Source organism: Phodopus roborovskii, unplaced genomic scaffold (genome assembly GCF_943737965.1).
Source record: "Phodopus roborovskii unplaced genomic scaffold, PHOROB, whole genome shotgun sequence".
In the NCBI taxonomy this organism is placed as follows: Eukaryota; Metazoa; Chordata; class Mammalia; order Rodentia; family Cricetidae; genus Phodopus; species Phodopus roborovskii.
The window spans coordinates 51,649,910-51,673,117 of NW_026126511.1; the positions used below are offsets into that span (position 1 = coordinate 51,649,910).

At 38.9% G+C, this 23,208-nt stretch overlaps 2 protein-coding genes across 2 annotated transcripts in view; one reads left to right on the forward strand and one right to left on the reverse strand.

Annotated features, from left to right (window-relative positions):
• Positions 1–19,708, reverse strand: part of LOC127230298 (GTP-binding nuclear protein Ran) — a 1,116,469-nt gene extending 1,096,761 nt beyond the window's left edge. Inside the window, exon 1 of the mRNA XM_051195558.1 lies at positions 19,015–19,708. Within this exon, the coding sequence (XP_051051515.1) occupies positions 19,019–19,669 (651 nt within the window). The 5' untranslated portion in view covers positions 19,670–19,708 and the 3' untranslated portion in view covers positions 19,015–19,018. The remainder of the gene's footprint in view (positions 1–19,014) is intronic.
• Kpna3 (karyopherin subunit alpha 3) overlaps positions 1–23,208 on the forward strand; it is a 66,619-nt gene that overhangs the window by 11,311 nt on the left and 32,100 nt on the right.

Sequence of the window (23,208 nt, forward strand, 5' to 3'; positions counted from 1 at the left end):
TTGGCCTTTTTCACAAAAGGAACAGAAGATAGTTGGTAAATAAATGGATGTGTGGATGTATTCTGATAAAGCCATGCTTATAAAATCATGTGGTTATCAGATTTCGCTTACAAGGCTCTGTGGCCAGTAGTGAAACTTTAAAAATAGTTAAAGCAACGAGAGAATGATGCACAGTGGTTCTCAATCTGTGGGTTTCAATCTCTCTGGGGGCCACATATCAGATATCTTCCATATTAGATGCTTATATTAATGATACATAATCAGTAAAATTACAATTATGAAGTAGCAATAAAATAATTTTATGGTTGGGGGATCACCACAACATGAGGAACTGCATTAGAAAGGTTGAGAACCACTGGCTTAGCAGGTAAAAATCTTAGTGCTGACTCTGAAGATCTGACTTCAGTTACCAGGACCTCCATGCTAAATGAATGAATGTCATTTTAAAAAAAAACCCCATGATATTGTTGATGAAGCTTTTAGTAATAATGAATGAAAGGGAGCCAGAAAGGGAAAGAACCCCTAAGATATACCAATTTAAGGACCTAGGGAAAATATAGTTGAAGAATGGGTCTGTTGGAAACTTAGCTGTAATTCAGAGATTCAGAATATTAGGGAAAAAAGAGTATCCTGGAAGGGAGTAGTTGGAAGGCTGCTGTCTTGGAGAAGAGGTCTATTGATCATGAGAAATATAAGCCATTTGTTTGGCACTTAGAGACCAGTGGGAAATGGAAAACTGAAGAGTGATGTGGCTGGATGCTGCTGTGAGATGCTAGGGAGGAATGAGCTGGAGTTGAAGAAGCTGATCTAGTTTAGTCTGTCCTTGATATAAATAATTGGCAGTAATGGAAAGGAACAGCTACAGTCCAAGAGAGAAGTAGGAGTTTTTTCTTCTCATTTATTTGGATTGGTAGGATTTACTGTACACTAAACTGAATAAAATAAACACAGAAAGAAGCAAATACCTGGTTAGAAAAGGAATGGAAGAGTCCTGGGTCAGGAGCAGTTGTAAGCGGGGCTTGAAGGGATCAGATCCTAAAGGGGCCTCAGGTGGAAAGGATCTGAACACATAAAGACTCAAACATGCCCTGCAGCAGGGAGCTCACAGGCTACTGAATCTGATGGCTGCTTTTATTTTCTTTCTTTGACAAAGTTACTTCTGGAGTAGGGCTTGTGAATTTTTCCTGCACTGGGTGTACAGGTATTATAAAATAGGTATGCAAATAAAACATTTACTGATAGTCACAAAAAACTTATTTTAAATTAGTTTCTTGGTATACATGTAATTTTACCATATATTAAAGACAAGCAATTTCACATAGTAATGAGTTAGATCATCAATGCTGAGAATGACACTTCATATAAATATGTAGCATAAAGTGGTGGGAGTTAAAGAAACTGTTGGAAATTCTGCACTAATCCCAAGCCTAAAATCATTTGATGGCTTTTTGTGAAACTCAGACCAGCAGTTCATTCTGCAATTTCTAATTCTAAAAATTACATTATTTATTTATTGATTGGTGTGTGTGTGTGTGTGTGTGTGTGTGTGTGTAGGTACAGGTCAGAGGACAGTTTACAGAAGTCTTCTCTTTCCATCATGTGGGTTCTGCGATTGGACTCAGTGGTAACTCATGGCAGTAAATGCTTTTACCTAGTGAGCTGTCTTACCGGCTCTCAACCACAGATTTTCTTTGGATTTAATTTTTAATTAAATTTTTTTATGTGTATTAGTGTTTTGCCTGTATGTATGTATGTATGTATGTATGTATGTGCACCACGTGTGTGCCTGCTGCCTTTGGGGGTCAGAAGAGGGCATTGGATGCCAGGGATTGGAGTAATGGATGGTTGTGAGCTGCCATGTAGGTACTGGGTCCTCTGCAAGAGCAACAAGTGCTCTTAACCACTGATCTATCACCCCAGCCCCTATTATGTTTCTTTAGAAGAGCAGAAGACATACATAAAGCTCTAAGTTTATAACATAATAGTCTAGAATCCGAGACAAGCATTTAATATTTCATAGAGTGCAGTGCAAAGTGCTGTAGTAAACTCATGATTTGACATGGCTGAGCAAGCCTGGAAACACCTTGGGCTTATTAAAACATTTTTAGTTAATTTTTTGTTGTTGGACATTTGAAAACCTTTTATTATCGCTGTATTTCTTGTTACCCTAGAGAAATACAGGACCTCATATAGGGTCTCAGCCCACAGCTTAGAGAGCTGGTGTACATGTAGAGAATGTTTTAAAGGTGATGTTTGAAGAAAGGGTGTTTAGGGGAATATAACATAGGACCTTTCCAGGAATGAAGGATTTAACTGAAGGAAACACAGAAAATGTTGCTTGACTTTGGGTTTTCAACTTTCCCATGATTTGAAAATGATGCATGCTTCAAGTTTTAAAGTTATCTTCCCAAGTATGTGGCTGCCCTGCTGTATGTACTGCCCTGGGTTAGCTGCACTTAGTACACTTGTACTGAGCTACTGTCGCATACAATGGGTTTGCCCAGATAACTGTGGTAGTTTGAGGGGCATTTGTACTGCCCTGTTATTTTGTTTTGTTTTGTTATGAGAGTTATATTGTATTTCACTTAGTTATATTTAGCTAGTATGTAATTAGAAATGGTAAACCAAATTCAAAGTGTAGGCATCATATTTAGTTGGATTGTTATTATTATTTTAATGTAACTAGTAGGAACATTGGTAGTTTAATGATTGCAACCTCTTTCATTTGTCACAAAGGTGAAAACTTAGGCCTTAGAGATATGGTTGTCACCCACTCACCCAGTTGGCGACATTGTTCCTAGTTGCAGAAAAGCAGAAGTCATTTGTATTTTTGAAATTTTCAAAGAAATATAAAGTAACGAGAATAATAAATTGAGCTTCTATGTACATTTAAAAATAATTCTAGTTTATAAACTATCTTATTTATGACCGTACCTACTTCACACACATCTCCCTGGGTGTTTCTGAAGCACAAGCTGTTACTTTGTGTGTGTGTGTATGCATATTCCTACATATGTGGGGAGATAAAGATCAACTTTTGGAAGTCTGTTCTCTCTGGCCACCTTGTAGGATCTAGGAATTAAACTCAGGTCATCAGACTTGTGGGCAAGTGTCAAGAATACATAGAAACTATAGTGCAACAATATAGCGTTAAACTAACTGACTTGAATAGGTCATTCGCCAAAGAAGGTATATAAATGGCCAATAAGCACAGGAAAAGATGATGAGCATATTACCGATTAGCAAATCAAAGCAACAGTGAAGTATACTGTAAACTAGTTAGATAATAAGCCTTAGGAAGATGCAGAAATCAAAACCTTCATATACATGTAGTAGAATTGTAAGCCGCTTTGGAAAAGAGTTTATTTAGTACTTTTTCAAAGTGTTAATCAGAGGTTTGGCATAAGTAGTAGCAGTATCACAGTTTCAAAGTGTCCCCTACCTGAAGAATGAGTGCCTATAGTGACCTGTGCAGTGGAACAGTGTGTGTCAGATGCTGATACATTGCAATATAGAAGAATTCCACAGATACCAGCCAAGGGTTGAGTAGATGGCTGCAGAAGCATGAATGCCTGAGTTTGGAATTGTGGAGAAAGGCAGATCTTGAAGCTCATTGGCCAGGCTAGCAAAGTTAGTAAAATAGAGTTTCAGTGAGAGACTTTGTCTCATAAAGCAAATGCTGAAGTTAGTGAGTTGACTCAGTAAATATGGGCACTTGGCATTGCAAGTGTGGCAGCCTGAAACCCATGTTCAGGTGGATGGAGAGAACCTACTCCACAGAGTTGTCCTCTGACCTCCACGTACATGCTGTGGCATATGTGTCCCCTCATCTCACACACACACACACACACACACACACACACACACACACACACACACACAACAACAACAACAACAAATAATTTAAAATAGTGAGTTTATTATTTATTGTACTTTAAAAGGTCGAATTTTATGTTATGAATTATAAGTGAATAAAAGCAGTTATTATGAAAAGGAAAAAGATAGTTAGGCCTAGTTGTGCATACTGGGAATCTCAGTGCTCAAGGGGAAGCAGGAAGGTGGGGAATTCAAGTCCAGCCGGGGCAACACAGCTTGGCACAGTTAAAATCATCAGAAATAGGGGAGCCTCAATTGAGAAAATGCCTCCATAAGATGGGGTATAGGCAAGCCTGTAGGGCATTTTCTTAATGATTGATGGGGAAGGACCCGGCCTTTTGTTGGTGTTGCCATCCTGGGCTTCTATAAGAAGGTGGGTTGAGAAACCATGAGGAGCAAGCCAGTAGAGCAGCACTCCACCTTGGCCTCTGCATTAGCTCCTGCCTCTAGGCTTTTCCCTGTTTGAGTTCCTGTCCTGACTTCCTTCATGATGAAATACAATGCGTTTTGGTCATGGTGTCACAGCAAAAATAACCCTAACTAAGACAACAGATAATAAAGGCATTTTGGTTTATTTAGTCAAAGTAGCATATGGAGTTCTGACTGCCAGTGATTGACTAATAGTTGCTTAAATTTTCCATCCCTTGTATAAAAATTTTATTTAAAACAGTTTAAAGCACTGGAGTATAAAAAGCGTGTTTAACCTTGAATAGGTCCTATTTTTTTTTTTTTAAACCAAACAGCTATTTGGTGAAATTATAAGTTAGTAGGGTTTTGTCTAGGGGTTCCCTAAATCCTGCTGCTTGGGACAAAGCGCACATATTAGTGGCTTAAACTATAAAACTGGAGTTCTAGAGATAGAACAGTGGAAATCCTGGAAAAGATGGTGCTGGAAAGGGAGTAAGCCCAAACAATATGTATAAAATCCGCCAGATCCTGTCCAACTGCAGTCTGTGTATATGCAGTGGTACCACGTAAGCCCATGTGTACACAGCATGAATGCCGGGGCCTTTAGTGGTAGAATGTTCTGAATAGATTCAGTTGCAGATGGCAGTCTTTAATGGGGAAACCTAATATGAAAAGCCTGTGTAGGCATTTAGTGATTGCTTCAGATACTTACTCATCCTGTAAGAAGACAAACAGGACACAAATAAAGCATAGCAGAATGTCTGTTTGAACTATAATTACTTTTCATATAACTAAGACAGACTGTAAGGAACAAGTAAGAGCAGCACTTATTAGTGCTGGGGCTTGAACTCAGGATCTATTTCTGTCTCCAGCAAAAACCAGCATTTTCTTTGATTTCTCTTTCTTTGCCTCTTGAGGCACAGTCTCACTGTATAGCCCTGGCTGACTCAGAAGTCACTATGTATATCAGGCTAGTCTTGAACATTTAGAAAGTCGCCTGTTTCTACTTCCTGAATGTTGGAATTAAAGGCATGTGCCACCACAATAAGCCCTCAGCATTTTTAATATAAGGTGAAAGAGGTCTGAAAGTTGAAACAAATTAATTGTGGTATATATAGTCTAGAGCTTCTTTCATGTTTTTGTATGTAAGGTACATTATTTGATGTTGGTATTCACATTATAACTGAGTAGAAGGATCAGGCACAACTTGAATGATCTGTATAGATATATCTAACTGTACAGCAAATAACAATTTTTAAAAATATATGTTTATTAAAGAGCTATTGGGAGGCTGGGGAAAAGGCTCAATAGTCAAAGAGTACTTAACTGCTCTTGGAGAAGACCTGGCTCAGAGATAATGATTATATTATCCTTGTTTCTTAACTGAGTTCTCTGGTCCAAGGTCATATAGCTAAAGAGAGGTAGACCTACTCATGTCTTCATGTTGCATTGATCATCCTTGATATTAGCTAAGTTAATATATGTTAGTACTTGGTACACAGTGGAAGTTGAGCTAGGTCTGATTATGAAGACGTTTGTCATATTTCAGATTCTTCCAAAAAAAAATTGAGTGCATCCTAAATCTAGATCCAGTTGTAAACACCACCAAATTATAGCACTGGAAATAGCAGATACAGAGCCAGCAACAGTTTTTAGACAAACTGGAGCAAAAGGCATTACTGTTTGTTTGACTGACTGAGACAGGGAAGGTCACTGCATTTGAGGGCAGCTCATGCTGTATAGTGAGACCTTGCCCCCAAACTCTCCAGACCCCAAAGACAGTGCTTTCTTCTTGATACATTCTCAACTTTTTACAGAAGGTTCAACTTGACAATCATCAGGAGTCTAGAAAAGTCTGTGGGTTCAAAGAAAGCATCACAGCAGACAGCTCTCATGATTTCCTGAGAGCTTTTGGGTTTTAAAGGTACAGTCATGTTAGTAAAATTCATTCATTACTTCAACACTCAGCTGAAGAATGACATCACAAAGAATTAAGTCAGAAAGTCTCCAGAAATATACCGTGGGTGCAGAAGGCCTTCGTGGCCTATTTCAGTGAGAATTTGCACTGCTCCTTATATTAGTCACCCCACTGCCACCATCTTCTTGCTGCTCAACTGTGGCATCTGTCCACTGTCAGGACTTTAATGCCTAAGAAAGTATTTGGGTATATATCCTAGTTAGGGTTTCTGTTGCTCTGATGAAACACTATGAGCAAAAACCAAGTTGGGGAGGAAGGGCTTATTTGGCTTACACTTCCACATCATAGTCCACCATTGAAGGAAGGAAGTCAGGACAGGGACTTAAGCAGGGCAGAAACCTGGAGGCAGGAGTTGATTCAGAGACTGTGCAGAGGTGCTGCTTACTTGCTTGCTTCTCATGGCTTGCTCAGCCTACTTTCCTATAGAACCCAGAATACTCTCCAGAGATGGCACCACCCATAACGGGCTGAGCCCACCAGCATCAATCATTGATTAAGAAAATACAGGATCTTGTGAAGGGTAGCATTTTCTCATTTGGGGTTCCCTCCTTTCAGATGGCTCTAGCTTATAGCCTGCACAGTATATGTGGGGGTTTTTTTTTGTTTGTTTTTTTCCCCCCATTTTGCATCAGGAATCATTTACCAAGCTTTATTTTCCAAGTAGCTGTATTGAAAGATAATTAACATAATGATAAACTGCATGTAAGGATAAACTGTATGTTTTGTCATATGTGTACATCATGAAGCTGTCCCTATTCAAGATGACAAGAACACTATAATTCTTTAATTTTTATTTGTGTGTGAGGGGGAGGGGAAAGGGAGGCCAGAAATTGGAGTTAGAGTCCACCCCTCATCTGAGGTACAGGCAATTGTGAGCTATCTAATGTGGGTGCTGAGAATTGAACTCAGGTCCTCTGTAAGAGCTGCAACGGCTTTTTATAAAACACCGAATTATCTCTGCACCTTTAATAATCACACTTTGTGCTTGTTCTATTTCTAATTTGATTAGCATTTCTTGAATTAAGTTATCCCACGATGCTGCTGTAAGATTTTCAATTCTTGAGACACAGTCTGTATGAGACACAGAGTATCTGGTGCTGGAGTAGTTTAGAAGAGGGTCCCAGATCTCCTGGGACCAGAATTGCCGATGTGAGATGCCATGTTCTTAACTGTTGAGACATCTCCCCAATCCCCAGATCTTAATTATTAAAGGAATCGTGCTCTCTCCCTCTCCCTCCCCCCCCCCTCTCTCTCCCTCTTTCTCTCTCCTCCTCCTCCTCTCTCTCCCTCCCCTCTCCCTCCATCTCTTCCCCTCTCCCTCTCCACCCTCTGTTTTCAGTTTTGGTCATTGTCTAAGCAGAGATGCAGTGGAGTTATAGTAGATTGCACATTGACATGCTTTCAGGGTCCTGATGAGATATTATTAACTGCATGCATCACTGCTATGTTTGTTTTGTTTTGTTTTTGTTGTTGTTTTTAATCTATAATGAATGGACCAAAGAGGCTTGAAGGTGGCTATTTGCTTCTTAATTTCTCATAGTAGACAATGCCTTTTGGATCAAAATGATGCTTATCTTCCACAGATGACACTGTAACACCATTTTTAACAACAACAACAACAAAAAAGATTATTTTTACACTAAGAAAGGGTAATTTTAGTGTAGGACACCCTACATGCATGGAAGAGGATGGACTTCTAATTGTTTTTCTCATTTTAACTGTGCGTGGTGGACAAGTTTATAAAAATATTGTCCTAGTTAGGGTTCCTATTGTTATGATGAAACATCACCACCAAAAGCAAGTTGGGGAGGAAAGGATTTCTTTGGCTTATACTTCCATATTGTACTCTGTTGTTGAAGGACTAGCTAGAAGCTACAGGGCTAGAAGCTGGAGGAAAGAGCTGATGAAGGGGCCATGGAGAAGTGCTGCTTACTACTGGCTTGCTCCTCATGGCTTGCTCAGCCTGCTTCCTTACACATCTCAGGGATGGCCCCACCAACAACGGGCTGGGCCATCCCCCATCAGTCACTAATTAAGATAGTGCTCTTCAGGGTTGTCTACAGCATGATCTCATGGAGGCATTTTCCACATTGAGGTTCCCTCCTCTACAATGACTCCAACTTGTGTTAATTTAACATAAAACTAGCTAGCACAAGTATACTGGAAATATATAGTGTAGAACCCACAGTGTAGCTCCAGTTTCAGATTGGCTGTTTTAACTGTATGGAAGTAGTTCACTGAGATGTATAGACTATCGGTGTGACTTGTCATTTCATGATGTCTACTTACTTACAAGTTCTTTACAATAAAAATTTAATAACAAAGCAAGACAATTTAACATAATTAAGTTTAATGTAATATATACCAAATATCCAGTTGTGTTGCTTAACTACAGGAACATGTTCTGAGACATGTATTGCTAGCTAATATTGTCATTCTGTGAAATAGATGGTATGGTCAGTGACACAGTATAGATTCTTCAGGTCAAGAGCTGGTAAACATGTGTATGAGACTGCTGCTGGTATGTTACCGCTGTTTTAGTCAGGGTTCTCTACAGGAACAGAACCAGGGGATTTATTTATGAATCAGCTTTAAAGTGGTGACAACAGAACATACACCTGAGAGGCTGAGAACCTGATAGTTTGAAGGTCCTTGAGGGTGGTGCCTCAGTAGTCAAGTAGTCCCACAGTAGCTGTCTTTTACTGGGCAGGGGTGTGTGATCAGATGTTTATGATTTATTAAAGCTTGCCTGAGGATTCAGAAAGCAAAGTCAGCCACAGGTCATAGAAGCCAGACACACATCTTTAAGCTAGGAGGTGGTGGTACATCTTTAATCCTAGGACTCAGGATTAAGAGGTAGATGGATCTCTGTGAGTTCAAGGCCACCCAGATCTGTACAAGAGTGAATCAGTCTAAAAGAAAATTGTAGCTCACACCTTTAATCCCAACATTAAGGAAGTATATAAGACAGAAGCAAGGTTTAAGAGAGGCATTTGTTCTTTAGCCACACTGAGGAGAGGCAGCCTTTTCAGTCTGAGCTAGAGCTGAGAACTAGTGGCTGGCTGCTTTGCTTTTCTGATATTCAGCTTGAAACTTGAGCCTCAATATCAATCTCTGGATCTTTTATTTTTCGTGTTACAGGGGTAGAGGCAGTCTCTAGTTACTCAGCCTACAAGGGTAGTACCTCAGCAGTCCCATTCTGGCTTCCGAAGCTGGGAAGGTTCTTGGAGAGCCACTAGTCCCAAGTCCTCAATGAAAGCTTAACCATACCCCTGTGAGAGCAGGGAAGGTATCAGCAACAGCAGCAACCACAGGGCAGATCAGCTCAGTGTAAGAGGGACAGCCAGAGAAGGCAGGAGATCTTCCTGATAGACTCTTTTTATTCTCTGCTACCAGAGGGCCCTTTCCACAGTCAGGGTGATCAGGATGGCCTTCCCACATCTGTCAAGGCCATCTGGAGAGTTCTCAGATGAGTAGTGAAAGTATAAATAAAAGGAGTACACTAAAAAAATTATAGTAAAATAAGTTCATAAGGCCAGTAATGTACTTGTTTGTTACCAATAAGTATCAGTGTACTTACACACACACACACACACACACACACACAGAGAGAGAGAGAGAGAGAGAGAGAGAGAGAGAGAGAGAGAGAGAGAGAGAGAGAGAGAACAATACATATATAGTTGTATATACTATATCCACCATCCACCTGGCAGGGTGCTAGGTTTATTTACTCTTGCAATGATAAAACTCAGTGACCAAAAGCAACCTGGGGAGGAAAAGTTTCCACATCACAGTTCATCATTGAAGTCAGGACAGGAACTCAACCAGGGCAGTAACCTGGAGGCAGGAGCTGAGGTCATGGAGGAGTGCTGCCTAATAATTTTCTTTTTATGGCTTGCTCAGTCTGCTTTCTTATGCAACACAGGGCCACCAGCCCAGAGAGTGGCACCAGCCACAATGGTCTAGGCCCACCCCATTCATTAACCACTAATTACGAATATGCCCAATGGGGTTGCCTACAACGTATCTTAATGGAGACAGTTTCTCAATTGCAATTTCCTCCTCTCTGATGACTAGCTTGTGTCAAGGTGACATAAAAACTAGCCAGCACACATTGTGACATCAACATCACACTGGTGACCTTGGCAGTAGATGATAGGAATTTTTCGTTTCTGTAATGGAGTGAGCACCAGATATGTGGTGTGTTGTTGTATGGTGTATGAATATATATTTAGATTATTACGTATTTTGGGATTTAGGTTCTACATCATTTGTCTTTTGTTTTAGTTACCCTTAGAAGCTAAATGTTTTAAATTTTGTATAGTCTTACTATCACAAGGAAAAAACACAGACAATTCCAAGTTCATAATTGAAAATATGAAACACACAAGGAAATAAATCTAAGTAGTATGCAGACATTGAAACTAAAAAAGACCAGGCAGGTTTACTAAAAATTAAAAATAAAACCACCAAGATGAAAAATTTAATGAGCATAAGAAATGGGGTCTCAAATTGGATGGAAATCCAAGTTGCCTCCTGTGGAGAACAAAAGGGGATAATAAACATTGATAATTACCTACTTTGTAAAAGTGACAGTTGCTCTTATTAATGTTTATCATTTCTCAGAAACACTTTTTAGATAGTTTAACATCTCTCTTTTGTTACAGATAGGGCAAAATGGATGAGATGAGAGGAAAATGATGAGTTCAGTTTGGAATATCATGGGATTTGTGGCCATGTTTGGGTGGTGATCCACCTTAGCTCAGATGAGAACTATAGGCCTAAATTCCTTATGGTTATTGGGCATATGGAAAACTCCCAAATCTGTTTGCATGAATAGAACAGTTTATTTAAAGGAAGCTGCACTTGAAGGGATGATTCAGGTGTGGATTTCAGATCTGAAATCTTCTGTTCATGTGTAGAGCCCCAAAGTAGATTATTGGTTTTTATGACACGGGGACTGACTGTTAAAGAACACAAGGTGTCTTTATGTATTGATGGGAATATTTAGTAAAGTACTAATAAGTACTAAATTTAGGTACTTAAGATGGGTGAATTAGATTTCAAAGGAACTAGGGTTTTCATATTTTGATATGGATTAAACTCTGGAGACATATTTCTGTTTATTAGAAAATTAGCTAGATGTGTCCTAATAAATGTGTTCTGTTCATAAACTGTGTAGAAAGTATATATATATAAAACAGTGCAATTCAGAATTTATTTGGAAACATCCAGAATGTCTGTGGTTATTGCCATTGAAGGCATATATGATAGCCTGGAATGGATTTTTAGGGCCTATGGGCTTTTGATACAGTTTAGGGAAGAGCAACTTGGATGGATGGAAGAGGAAGACCAAAAGGAAAGAAAGTCAGGTGTATGGTATTATGGAAGTCAGGGAAATGAAAATTAATAAATGAATGACTTGAACAGAGTTCTGCAGACATGCAACCCAAATAAAGATTGAGATCCTCAATTGCAAGGTTGCTGATGTTATTGGCAAGAATAGTGTTAGTGGAATTTTGGATAGAATGAAATGAAGTGTGGATGGCTTTATAAAGAAATTTGACTAATAAGGGCAGTAATCAGTAAAAAATTGGAGAATACTTAATTTTTAATGAAACTTGGTGTACTTACGATGATGGGGCATAAGGATGACAAAGGAGGAGGGATAATTCATAAGGTGACAAGAGGGAATTAGAGTTGGAGTATTAACCATCCCTTGCTCTGTGTTTTCCGTAGGAGGAAAGGAAACAGGATGTTTGGGGTGCCTGATAGGAAGTTGAAATAGTTGCTACTATATGACAATTTCTGTTTTCTCAGAAGGAGGTTTTGAGGCTGAAGAAATGGTCCAGTCAGTGGTTAAGAGCACTTGGCTGCTCTTGCAGCAGATCCTAGTTTAGTGACTGGCACCCACATTGGGTGGCTCACAGCTGGTTGTAACTTTAGCTTTGGGGAGATCAGACGCCTTTGACTTTTCCAGGCACCTGTACTCATCATGACTATACCTCCCAAAGACATAGTACATATACACACAATTAAAAATAAATGTGTGACTCCTAATTAGCAATATCAGCATCTTTAATTGAGTTAATTTTTGTGTTGGTTTTTAAATTTTTATCTTCAAATTTTATGAGCTTTCTTTGTTACCAAAAATAAATAACCTTGCAAATAAAATAAAAGCATCACACATAGAAATTAACCAGACCAGTCTCGAACAGTTAGAAAAGGCATTTGCAATGGAAACTGTGGAGCTTCACATTAAATTTTATACTTTCAGTATTGAATATACTTTATGTCCTTATCTATTTGTTTTGGTTTGTTTTCAGTACTGAGATATTTTTAAAAACTGTGCTTTTTTTTAATGCTCCAGACTTGTGGATTGGAGCCAGTAGTCTGTAGTTAATAAGCCATAGGATTCTGGGATAGGTGTAGCATAGGAAGATAATGCCAGAGAAGTGTTAGTATTATTGATGAGGGTTTGTTGTTATTATTTGTTTGTTTGTTTAGGACTATACTTTGAATTGAATTATAATGGGTGCCTATTACCATTGCTTTGTATTTTGATGGCTGTAGCTTGTTGGTATGACTGGGCAAAAGCATCAGTGGATCACTATTTGTTATGCATTTCTTTTGGACCTTTTGGGTACTGGGTGTTAAACCCAGTGTGTAAGGTGTACGGTAGCAATTGCATGTGCTAGGTAAGTGCTGTCCCCAAGCCCAGAGCACAGGTTTAATTCAAGATGTATGGTGGTGTATTATTAGTATTGCTATTTTCTCCTTTGAATATTTAAAAGTCATGTGATATTTTATACACAAAATAGGTCACATAGACAATAATTCTTGAAGCAATAATAAAGTAGATTTCCATGAATCCAGCACCTAATTTCAGAACTAGAACCAGTAAGCTAGTATTTTCCTCTGTTACTGTTCCCTTCTAGAAGTAAACACCCATCATAATTTTTAAAAAATTATTATTTTGTGTCTCTTGATTTATCATATGCTTCTATACTGAAATACAATATTGAATAATTTTGTGGGGTTTTTTTCCCTAAAACTAATGTGAAGAAAAGGTTCATTAATTCTTGTTAAATAATTGTGTTTTGGGGGCTGGAGAGATGGTTCAGAGGTCCTGAATTCAATTCCCAGCAACCACATGGTGACTCACAACCATCTATAATGAGATGTACATGCAGGCAGAACACTGTACACATAATAAATAAATAATTTTTTTAAAAGTTGTGTTCTTGTGTTAAATTTTGTTTTTATGTTTTATTGTTACATACCAGTGATGCCCTCAAACTGTTTAAATATGTCATGTGGCACATGTATGAAGAGTTTAAACACAGTACAGTGTCTTTTAGGATGATTTTTAGTGTTACCAAATTTTACTAGAGTGTTGCTGAAAAGTGATTTTACAAACAAAATTATTAATTGCTCCACATCTTAGTGAACACTTGGAGATATTATACTTAACTGAGATATAAATCACAATAAGTGATTATGGAGCTTTAATTCACATACTATTCAGGCCATTCATTTATTGTCTGTTACTCAGTGGCTTTGATGTATTCCAAGAGTTGTAAAATGTCACAACTGATGTTAAAGTGTTTTCACCATCACCTGCTGTTTTCTGTCCCTCCTTCCCACGTCTCCCACTCCCCTGTATCTAAGAAGTGTTCATCTTTCTACCTGTAGATTGCCATTCTGGATATTTATAGAACTGTGAGTACAGTATGTGACGCAAAGTTCTTGATGTTACTAGCATGTATTTTTTATTCCTTTTTTGTTGCTACATTGTTACTGAATATGGTACATTGTATTTGTTGATGGGTTTTAGTTTAGTTCCAACACATACCTGCTTTTTCTCTTTGTGTACTAGATAGCGACCACGGGGCTTTGCACATGTTAGACAAGTGCTCTACTACTAGCTGCAACACTAGACCTGCTTTCAAAAATTCAACTGTCTCATAGGCAGCATCTCAGGTGGTTTTCATGTGCATTCTCTGATGTGTTTATGGGTCATTGTCTCTCTTCTTTGGAGAAATGACTAACATATCTGCCATGCTTTAATAGTGCCGCTTGTCTTTTTATTAATGTTAGCTGTAAAGATCCATTGTCTTTTCTATTAGATTTATACAAACCTCCCAATCTAGGGAGTGGGATGTAATTCCCACTTTTATTGCTTTTCAGAAGTACCTTTGTCATGAATACCATGAAGCATGAATGCTTCCTTGGTGGAGGTCCTTAAAGGGCCCCCCCACAACACAGAGCAGTTGTCTTCTACCTGTTACTACTGGAGAGGGCAGCTTTGTGTCCTTATACAGTCTAAAAAGCCAAATTGAAGCTGGAAATGATTTTGTCTTTCAACTTCCTTTCCTCAAGTAAAATTTAAACACTCTAGTTACAATGCTTGGGAAACAGTTGATATGCCAAGGAACAAGCATATTGTGGCTGTTTGTGTTTACAGTTTTTATTCATTCAATTCATAGATTGTAGTATTGTTTTAATTTTTGGCTTGCTTACAGTTGTGTGACTCCTGCTGTGATCTGTGCCTTTCTGAACTGATTGATTTATTGTCAGTGTAGACTTAGGCTAGGTTTGTCATCTGAGAGTCTATGCCAACATTATGTTTTTATTCTAAGTTGATACTTTTGTTTTAAAATCAATTTCTGTTAAGGGCCATTTCTTTTAAAATGTAAAATTGTTTAAAACTAGACCAATAGAATATACAATTTATAAAGCCCAATTATAAGCAAATAAAATGATACCTTTTTGGATATAGTTATTTCACCCTGGCTCCTTTTAGGATACTTTCCCTTTCGTGCACTACAGCCTGATGCTCTATCCATGTGCATTTGGTTTTGTTTTTGCACTTAGAGTTTGTTGACTTCTTTTTTAATGCTTTTTTTGGTTTTGTTTTGTTTTGCTTTTTGAGACAGGTTTTCTCTGTGGAGCTCTGGCTATCTGATAACTCACTCTGTAGACCAGGCTGGCCGTGAACTCACAGAGATCCACAGCCTCTGCCTCCTGAGGACTAGGCTGTTGACTTCTTGAATGTGGTTTTCTTATCTTTATTGTAAATTCTTAGCTATTGTTTCTTTAAATGTTGATTTTGTTCATTGCTTTTATCTCTTTGGATCTTGAATAAACAGGATGTTGTAATTTTCTAAACCTGCTGTTTTTCTCTGTCGTTGTGTCTTATATTTACTAATTGTTGCTCCCTCATTTTTTCCCCTCTTTTCTTTTTTTGTTTATTCATTCTCATCTCCCTTCCCTTTTTTTCCTCTCCTCCCCTTTTTCCACAGAATCGCAGTATATAACCCACATTTAGGATCCTCCTAATTTAGCCACCACAGTACTTAGGTTACAGGCATACATCTCTACACTGAACTCCTGATTGTTCTTTCTAACTTACTAATTTTTTTTACTTTTATTTATTTACTGAGTGTGTGTGTGTGTGTGTGTGTGTGTGTGTGTGTGTGTGTGTGTATGTGTGTGTATCAGAAGACAGTATGAGAGAGTTGGTTCTCTCCTACCATGTGGGTCTTTGTGAAGGGGTCCCAGCAAACACCACAGCCAGCAGTGTTGACTGCACGAGGCAAGAAGGAAGTCTGATTCCACATTACTGGGTAGCTGGTGTTGGTTTAAACTTCTGGAGTCTGAAGTTTATTTTAGGCATATTTAAATATTTAATTACAGTACAATTTGGAAAAACGTTTCTTGCTGTAGCATCCTATATGCACAATAAAGCTTGAGGCATAATTACACTGAAACTCTTTTCAAAGTATATGCCCCTCTTCCATACTACATGTGCATCTTGTGGGCCTAGGGGAGGATCTGCTGTGGTCTTGGCATGCACATAAGATAGTGCAGAGGTTGTCAGGCTGTATACCATCTCCATTCCTGTTTGTAAGATTCTGGGGAAGCCAGATGTAGCTTTCATCATTATACACCATCTTTAATCCTGTTTGTAAAAGTCTGGGGGAGCCAGATGTGGCCAGATAATAGATAATGCAGAGTTTACCCATTCCCAGCCTTCTTCATGGAAAACAGGTTGTACACGTTTCCTCTGAAGAGGCAGCTCTGTGTTTAACATTCCTGGTTTCCCCAATGCCCATCTATCTGTGAGTGCAAGAACCTCTCATGCTTCTACAGGTTCTAGGGATTGAACTTAGGTGGCAAATGCTTTTACCTGCCAAGCCATCCTATGCCTCTCTTCTGACTTATTTTAGTTCACAAAATCTGTATTAAATCTCTTCAAATCTATAAAAACTAATAGATAGATTGGTACTTTTGAGTTTTATTACTGTATTTCAGCTTTTTGTGATTTTTCTGTTTTTCAAAATTATTATTTCTGATCACTTCTTACGCCCTGATATTTTAAATTGTGTCTCAAATTTAAATGCTTGCTATAGTCAATTTACATTTTATAACTTAATTTTAGATTATATTCCAGATCCAAAAACGGTGAGCTTGCATTCTCTTGTGGTTCTTGCTATTCATCCTGATTTCTGATTATGGTTCTGTTTGTTGTGATTTATTTCCTAGCATCTAGGGACATGATTGGTTGTTGGAGACTGCTTTTCTATAGTAAGCATGCTCATCTGCCTGTGTTAGAAACAGCCTATTGGCGCCACTTTGAAGTTCTTACTAAATGATTTTCTTAGTGTTTAGCTCTGCAGTTTTCATCTGGGATGGGACTTATTTCTGTTCCCAATATGCAATGGGTGTTTTGTTTATCATCATAACTTTCTTGTCACTTGGTCTTAGAACTTTTCCTCAGGCTTAAACTGATACTGTTCCTGTCCATGAGTTCAGCAGCTATTAACCCCACCCCCCAACAAGATGTAGTTATTATGGAAAAGCAGCTGTATCAGAACAGAACTTTTCCCAGAAGTTACTGGTTCTATTACTAAGAAAATGATTTTTTACTAAAAATACAAGGTTTCTTAAAACCTTGCAGTGGCATTGTCACACTTCTTTTCTCCACACACCCAAACTTCAGTTCCTCTAGATTCTCATCTATTCAATGTGTGCTCAGGTTTCACTTATTTGAAATTACATACTTTATAAGTTTGGAGAATTTCCAAATGAGGTGTATTGTAGCATCTCTAGAGCGGCAGAACTGACGGCATAAACGTGGATACAGCTGAAAGCAGATACAATAAGGCCATTGGCTTCATTTGGAAGCTGAGAAGTTCCACAGTGGTTTTTGCAGTGTAGAAAACAGGGAAGCTGGATGTTGCTCAGACTGAAGCTGTAGGCTCTTGACAGGGAGGCAAGGGAAAGGCAGGTGTACTACTGTGGGTCCAGAGGATAAGGAATGTGCTCAAAGGCAGAGAAGGAAGACACCCAGACCTAGGCTAAACTTTCTCCATCATTTCTGTTTTACATGGATGACCAGCTTATTGGCTGGTGCCCACCTATGTTGATGACAGTTTATTTTTTTCCACTCAGCTTACCAAAAGTACTGTCCTTCGAAACACTCTTACAGACATACCCTAGACAGTTGAGTTGATGTAGAAATGCCAAGCCACCTGGAGAGGAATGAACTCAATGCCTACCTAAGCGCTGAGAATAATTAGTGCTTTACCAGCTACCCGGCCATACCCGAATCTAATAAATTGACAACCAGATATAACATCACAGGGATTCTACATGAGACTAATTGATAAGAGTTTGAAGTCTGTTTTTAAATTGTTGATCAGCTTTCCTGTACCATGACAAAGTACTTCAGATAATCAACCTCTAGGAGGACAGGGTTATTTAGATTATGGTTTCAGAGTTGGAATTTATGCCTTTGGGCCTGTGGCCACAGAGTATATTAGTTGAGAGTATGTGGTGGAGGAAGGGCCTGTTCATTCTTGGCAGGAGATAAGCAAAAAGTTGTTAGGGAGAGGCCACACCCCTAATGGCCCTTTTTTCTCCCACTAGATTCTGCTTATCAGTAATGTCGTAGACTAGGGTACTTTGGGGAATATTTATCCAAATTATGTCATTAGCCTGAAGCTCTTTAATCTCACTTTCTGACTTTCTTATGCACTTGTTACTGGCTTAGAACAGTGTTCCATGGTGTGTCACAGTTTAAGTGTGGAAAATATTGGTTTGTTGGTTTGACTACTAGGAGTAAAGCTGTTTAAACATAGGGGTACAGGTTTCTTAGGAAAATAAGCTGCTTTCTCCTGGGATAAATGCTTACAAGTTCACTGTCTGGGTCCTGTGTTGCATGTTTAGTTTAAGAATGTCAAATTGTTTTTGAAATATTGTTCTGTTGTATATTCCCCAACAATATATGAAACTTCATCTTGCCAACATCTGGTGCCATCACAAACTTTTCTGTTTATCTGTCTGTCAGGGCATAGGAGAATCCCAGGGATTTTTTTTTTTTTTTTTTAGATTATTTGAAATACAACTTTATTCTGATTCTAAACAAAAAGAATGGGAATGACAGTAACAAACAAGATTTCACCACTGACTGAATAGTGTGATGTGACTGTAGCAGTCTTATCTTTGAAATTCAGGAAGGAAACAACTGTGTTCCAAACAGCTAAATATGCAAGTCCAAAAAAAAAAAAAAAAAAAAAATGAAGGTATGTTTTAACTGCCACATTCACTCCGAAGCCCATTCATCTCCTTCAGCATCCAATGAAGTACACGATCTGCTTAGCTAAATAAGGTGGCACACACGCTGCACCGCTGACGTCACAGGACGTCTATAAAACTAGACTTCTGACGCGGGGCTCCAGCTTCACTTTCTCACAGGTCATCATCCTCATCCGGGAGGGCAGTCGTTTGAGCAACCTCTAAATCATGCTCGTACTGTGCTGCCAAAGCAGGGTCCATGACCACCTCAGGCGGGGCAAGAGCAGGCATGGCAACAAACTCCAAGTTAGGGTCTCCAATGAGCTTTCTGGCAAGCCAGAGGAAAGGCTTTTCAGAGTTGTAGTTACTTTTGGCAGAAATGTCATAGTACTGAAGATTCTTCTTTCGGTGGAAGACAATAGATTTTGCCTTCACTTTTCTGTCCTTAATATCCAATTTGTTGCCACACAATACAATGGGGATGTTTTCACACACCCGTACCAGATCTCTATGCCAGTTAGGTACATTCTTGTAAGTGACTCTTGATGTTACATCAAACATTATAATGGCACACTGGGCTTGGATGTAGTAGCCATCGCGCAGGCCCCCGAACTTCTTCTGGCCGGCTGTGTCCCACACGTTGAACTTAATGGGTCCTCTGTTGGTATGGAAGACGAGCGGGTGCACCTCCACGCCCAGGGTGGCTACATACTTCTTCTCGAACTCGCCCGTCAAGTGGCGCTTCACAAACGTCGTCTTCCCGGTGCCACCGTCGCCCACCAGGACGAGCTTGAACTGGACCTGCGGCTCTCCCTGGGCGGCCATCGTGGCAATCCTTCCAGAAGACTCTCCGCGCCTGTCCGACTGCGAATCCCAGGGATTTTAATATGAATTGTTCTATAAACCTGTATGAGTATGGGAAGAACTAACTTTTCCCACTACTAATACATGAATAATATATGCTTCTTCATTTATTTATATAATTGGATTCATTTTGAACTTAAAAGAAGTGGTGTGTGTGTGTATGTGTGTGTGTGAGAGAGAGAGAGTATGTGTGTGTGTGTGTGCATGTGTGCACCTTCACAGGTGTGACAGAGAGGAGTTCGGGAGGGATATGCACACAGGTTTGGAGGTCAGAGAACAACCTTGGGTATTGAGGTTGTTTGAGGCAGTCCCCTTTTCTTCCTGCTGCATATGCAGAGCTTCTGGGGATTCTCCTGTCTCTGCCTTCCTTCTGTTTTGTTTAGGAGTGCTAGGATTATAGATTTATACCTTACCCAGCCTTTATGTAAATTCAAGGGTGCTGAACTCAGATATGCCTGCTTACATGGTAAACACTGTGTCCACTAAGCCATCTCTCAGCTCCAATGATTTCTTTTTATCGGTGTTGTAAAATTTCTTTTTTCTCTTTTTTCTTTTTTTGGTTTTTTGAGACAGGGTTTCTCTGTGTAGCTTTGTAAACCAGGCTGACCTGGAATTCACAGAGATTTGCCTGTCTCTGCCTCCTGAGTGCTGGGATTCAAAGTGTGTACCACCATCACTGGCTTTGTGTAATTTCTTTATGTAAGTTTTGTTTATGTACTTTTGGATCATACAAATCCAGCTTGATTTGACTACAGCCGCCTTGCTAACTGCCCTTTTCTCCACCTTGTGGTCTTTCTTGTGCCCCACTGGATGGAACAAAGTTAACAGTCTGAGGTGCTTGGGAGATGGCTCACTTGGTGTACATGTAGGGTTTATGTGTGTACATGTGTTTGTTTGTGTGCATGTGTATGCATGTGTGTAACTGTTCTAATCTATAGTTACTTGCCATATCCTTGGGGATGGTCTGGTACTGAACCTCGTGTATGCTGATTTTTAGCTCAGCTGCTGGCCAGCAGGTGCCAGTGATCCTCCTGTCTCTGCCACCCAATACTCCAGTGCTGAGGTTACAGATACAGGGAGACACTCCTGACATTTTATGTGGGTGCTGAGAATCCGAACTCAGGTCTTCCTACTTACACAGCAAGCAAGCACTCGTGTCCACTCAGGAATATCCTTAGTACCTCTTTGTTTTTCCTAACTAACATAGCACATATTCGTATTTCTTTGAGAAAGGTGCATGCCCAGTGTCTATGGCTCACCTTTGTCAGGCCTAGCAGATAAACATCTACCTTTGGGTGCCGGAGTCTGTTTTTTTACTGCCACTTAAAATGTGCTTCTGTCTGTGAGGCTCTAGTATAGCTTGTATAATCCTGGATATGTACATTTTTCAAAGGCTAAAACTAATTTTAAATTTCACTGTTTTTATTGCTAATGTAGATGTATAGTTTTGTATTTTTATTTTTTATTTTATAACCTTGTTGAAATTACCAGTTAGATTCAGAAATTTTTGTAGGTTATTTGAGGTTTCTATATAGACAATCATGATGGCTGCAAATAAGGACTGTTTTGTTGTTGCATTCTGATTATGTGTGTTTACTTCCTTTTCTTACCTTATTTTACTGCCAAGAACTCCTGGCATTATGGTGTTGAATAAGAACTGTGAAAGTGTAATCTTTGTCTTGTTCTCAGTCTTTGGAGGAAAATACTGAGACTTGTGCTTGCAGTTATGTTAATAGTTTTGGATTTTTTTGTTTGTTTTTGTTTTTTGTAGTTCTTTTGTTTGATTTGAAGTTCCCCTCTGGCTGTTTTTCTGAAAGATTTTATTATGAGTACATTTAGTCTTTGTTGTTCTGTTTTGAAGGCAGAATTTTGGTCTGTAGCCCTGTCTGTCCTGGAATTCCCAAGGAGCAGCCTGCCTCTAACTCCTCTTGAGTGCTGGGATTGAAGGTGTGTGCCATCATGCCCAGCTGGGTATAAATTTTATCAAATATTTTTATGATGTTTGTTTATTAATATGATTCACAATGATTGGTTTTTAAATATAGAACCAGTTTTGGATTCTGGAATAAAGTCTACTTGGTTATGGTGTATAATTCATTTTGTATAGTATATCATTATGTCATATTTACCCCCTCCCCCCATATTCTCAGGAACTATGTCCTCTGACCTTTACTTGTGCCTGAAACTATGGTATGGATAGTATTATACCTTGTATATAACTTACTTTCCCCCTAGATACAAACACTGGTGATCTGAGTTTAAATGAACAAATTAGGAACAGTAAGAGATTAACAATAGTGAAACTGCTGTAACAGTATATTGTAATAATTTTTATGTGGCTTACCTCTTTCCCAACATACTGTATCATATTGTACTTACTCCTGTGATGATGATTTGAGGTGGTTCACAGCCTACATGATGAGATGAAGTGAGGTGTGGTGAATGAAGGCAGCTGATCATTTTGATACAGCATTGGAATTCTGTAAGGGTTACCTGAACACAGTGCAATGCTACACACTTAATGTGACAGCTAACATGGTGTTAAGTAAATACCAGGCTGAACAAAGGGATGATTTGTATGATGGGTGACATTTTATCATGCTACTCAAAATGGTGCAGAATAGTTTATTTTGTAACTTTTATCCATTGAATTTGTATGCATTCACATTTGTGTATGCATGTGTATTCTTATTGGCCTCTAAGCAGGAGCCAGAGGAGGACCTAACATCTTCTGTTCTTGTTATTGTCTGCTTTTATATTCCCTTGAAACAGAGTCTCTTACTGAACCTGTAACTGGTCATTTCAGCTTGCCTGGCTACTGAGTGGCTGAGGCCAGTCTGTCTCTACCTCCTAATCATGCTGGGGCTACAGACATGCATGGCTATGCCAAGGGTTTGTGTTTGTGTGTCAGGAATGAGAACTGGGGTTTTAATTTCAAGTCCTCATGCTTGTGCAACCAACATTCTTACCCACTGACCCATCACCCCCAGCCCCCATTTAATGTTTTTAGATGCATTTGACAGTGGGTAAAAACCTGGGAAGTAAAACCCCTGGTATGGAATATTATTTGGCTTTTTTTTTTTTTTTTTTTTTTTTTTTTTTTTTTTGTAAGAGTTTTCACATTTATACTCACAGGGAATATTGGCTGCAGTACTCTTGTTACTACTACCTTGTTCTATTTTTGGAAAGGGCAACAGATGCTATGATTTTCCCCCCCAGACATTAGAAAATTTATCCATTTAAATCTTCTGATTTGATAAGAAAGTATTGTTAATTTTCTGTTAGATAAGACATAGTACTTTGTTTTTCAGAAGCTCATCCAGTTTATCTAAATTAACAAATTTATGTGTTTCCAGTTATTTTTTATTCTTGTGATGTTACCCACTCTGTGTTACTGCTGTTTTGATTTCTAGTATAAGTAGTTTATGTACTCCTTTCTTTTTTACTTTCTGTGTTTTTCTTTCTGTATTTTGTCAGTTATGCTGATTTTGTTTTCAGAG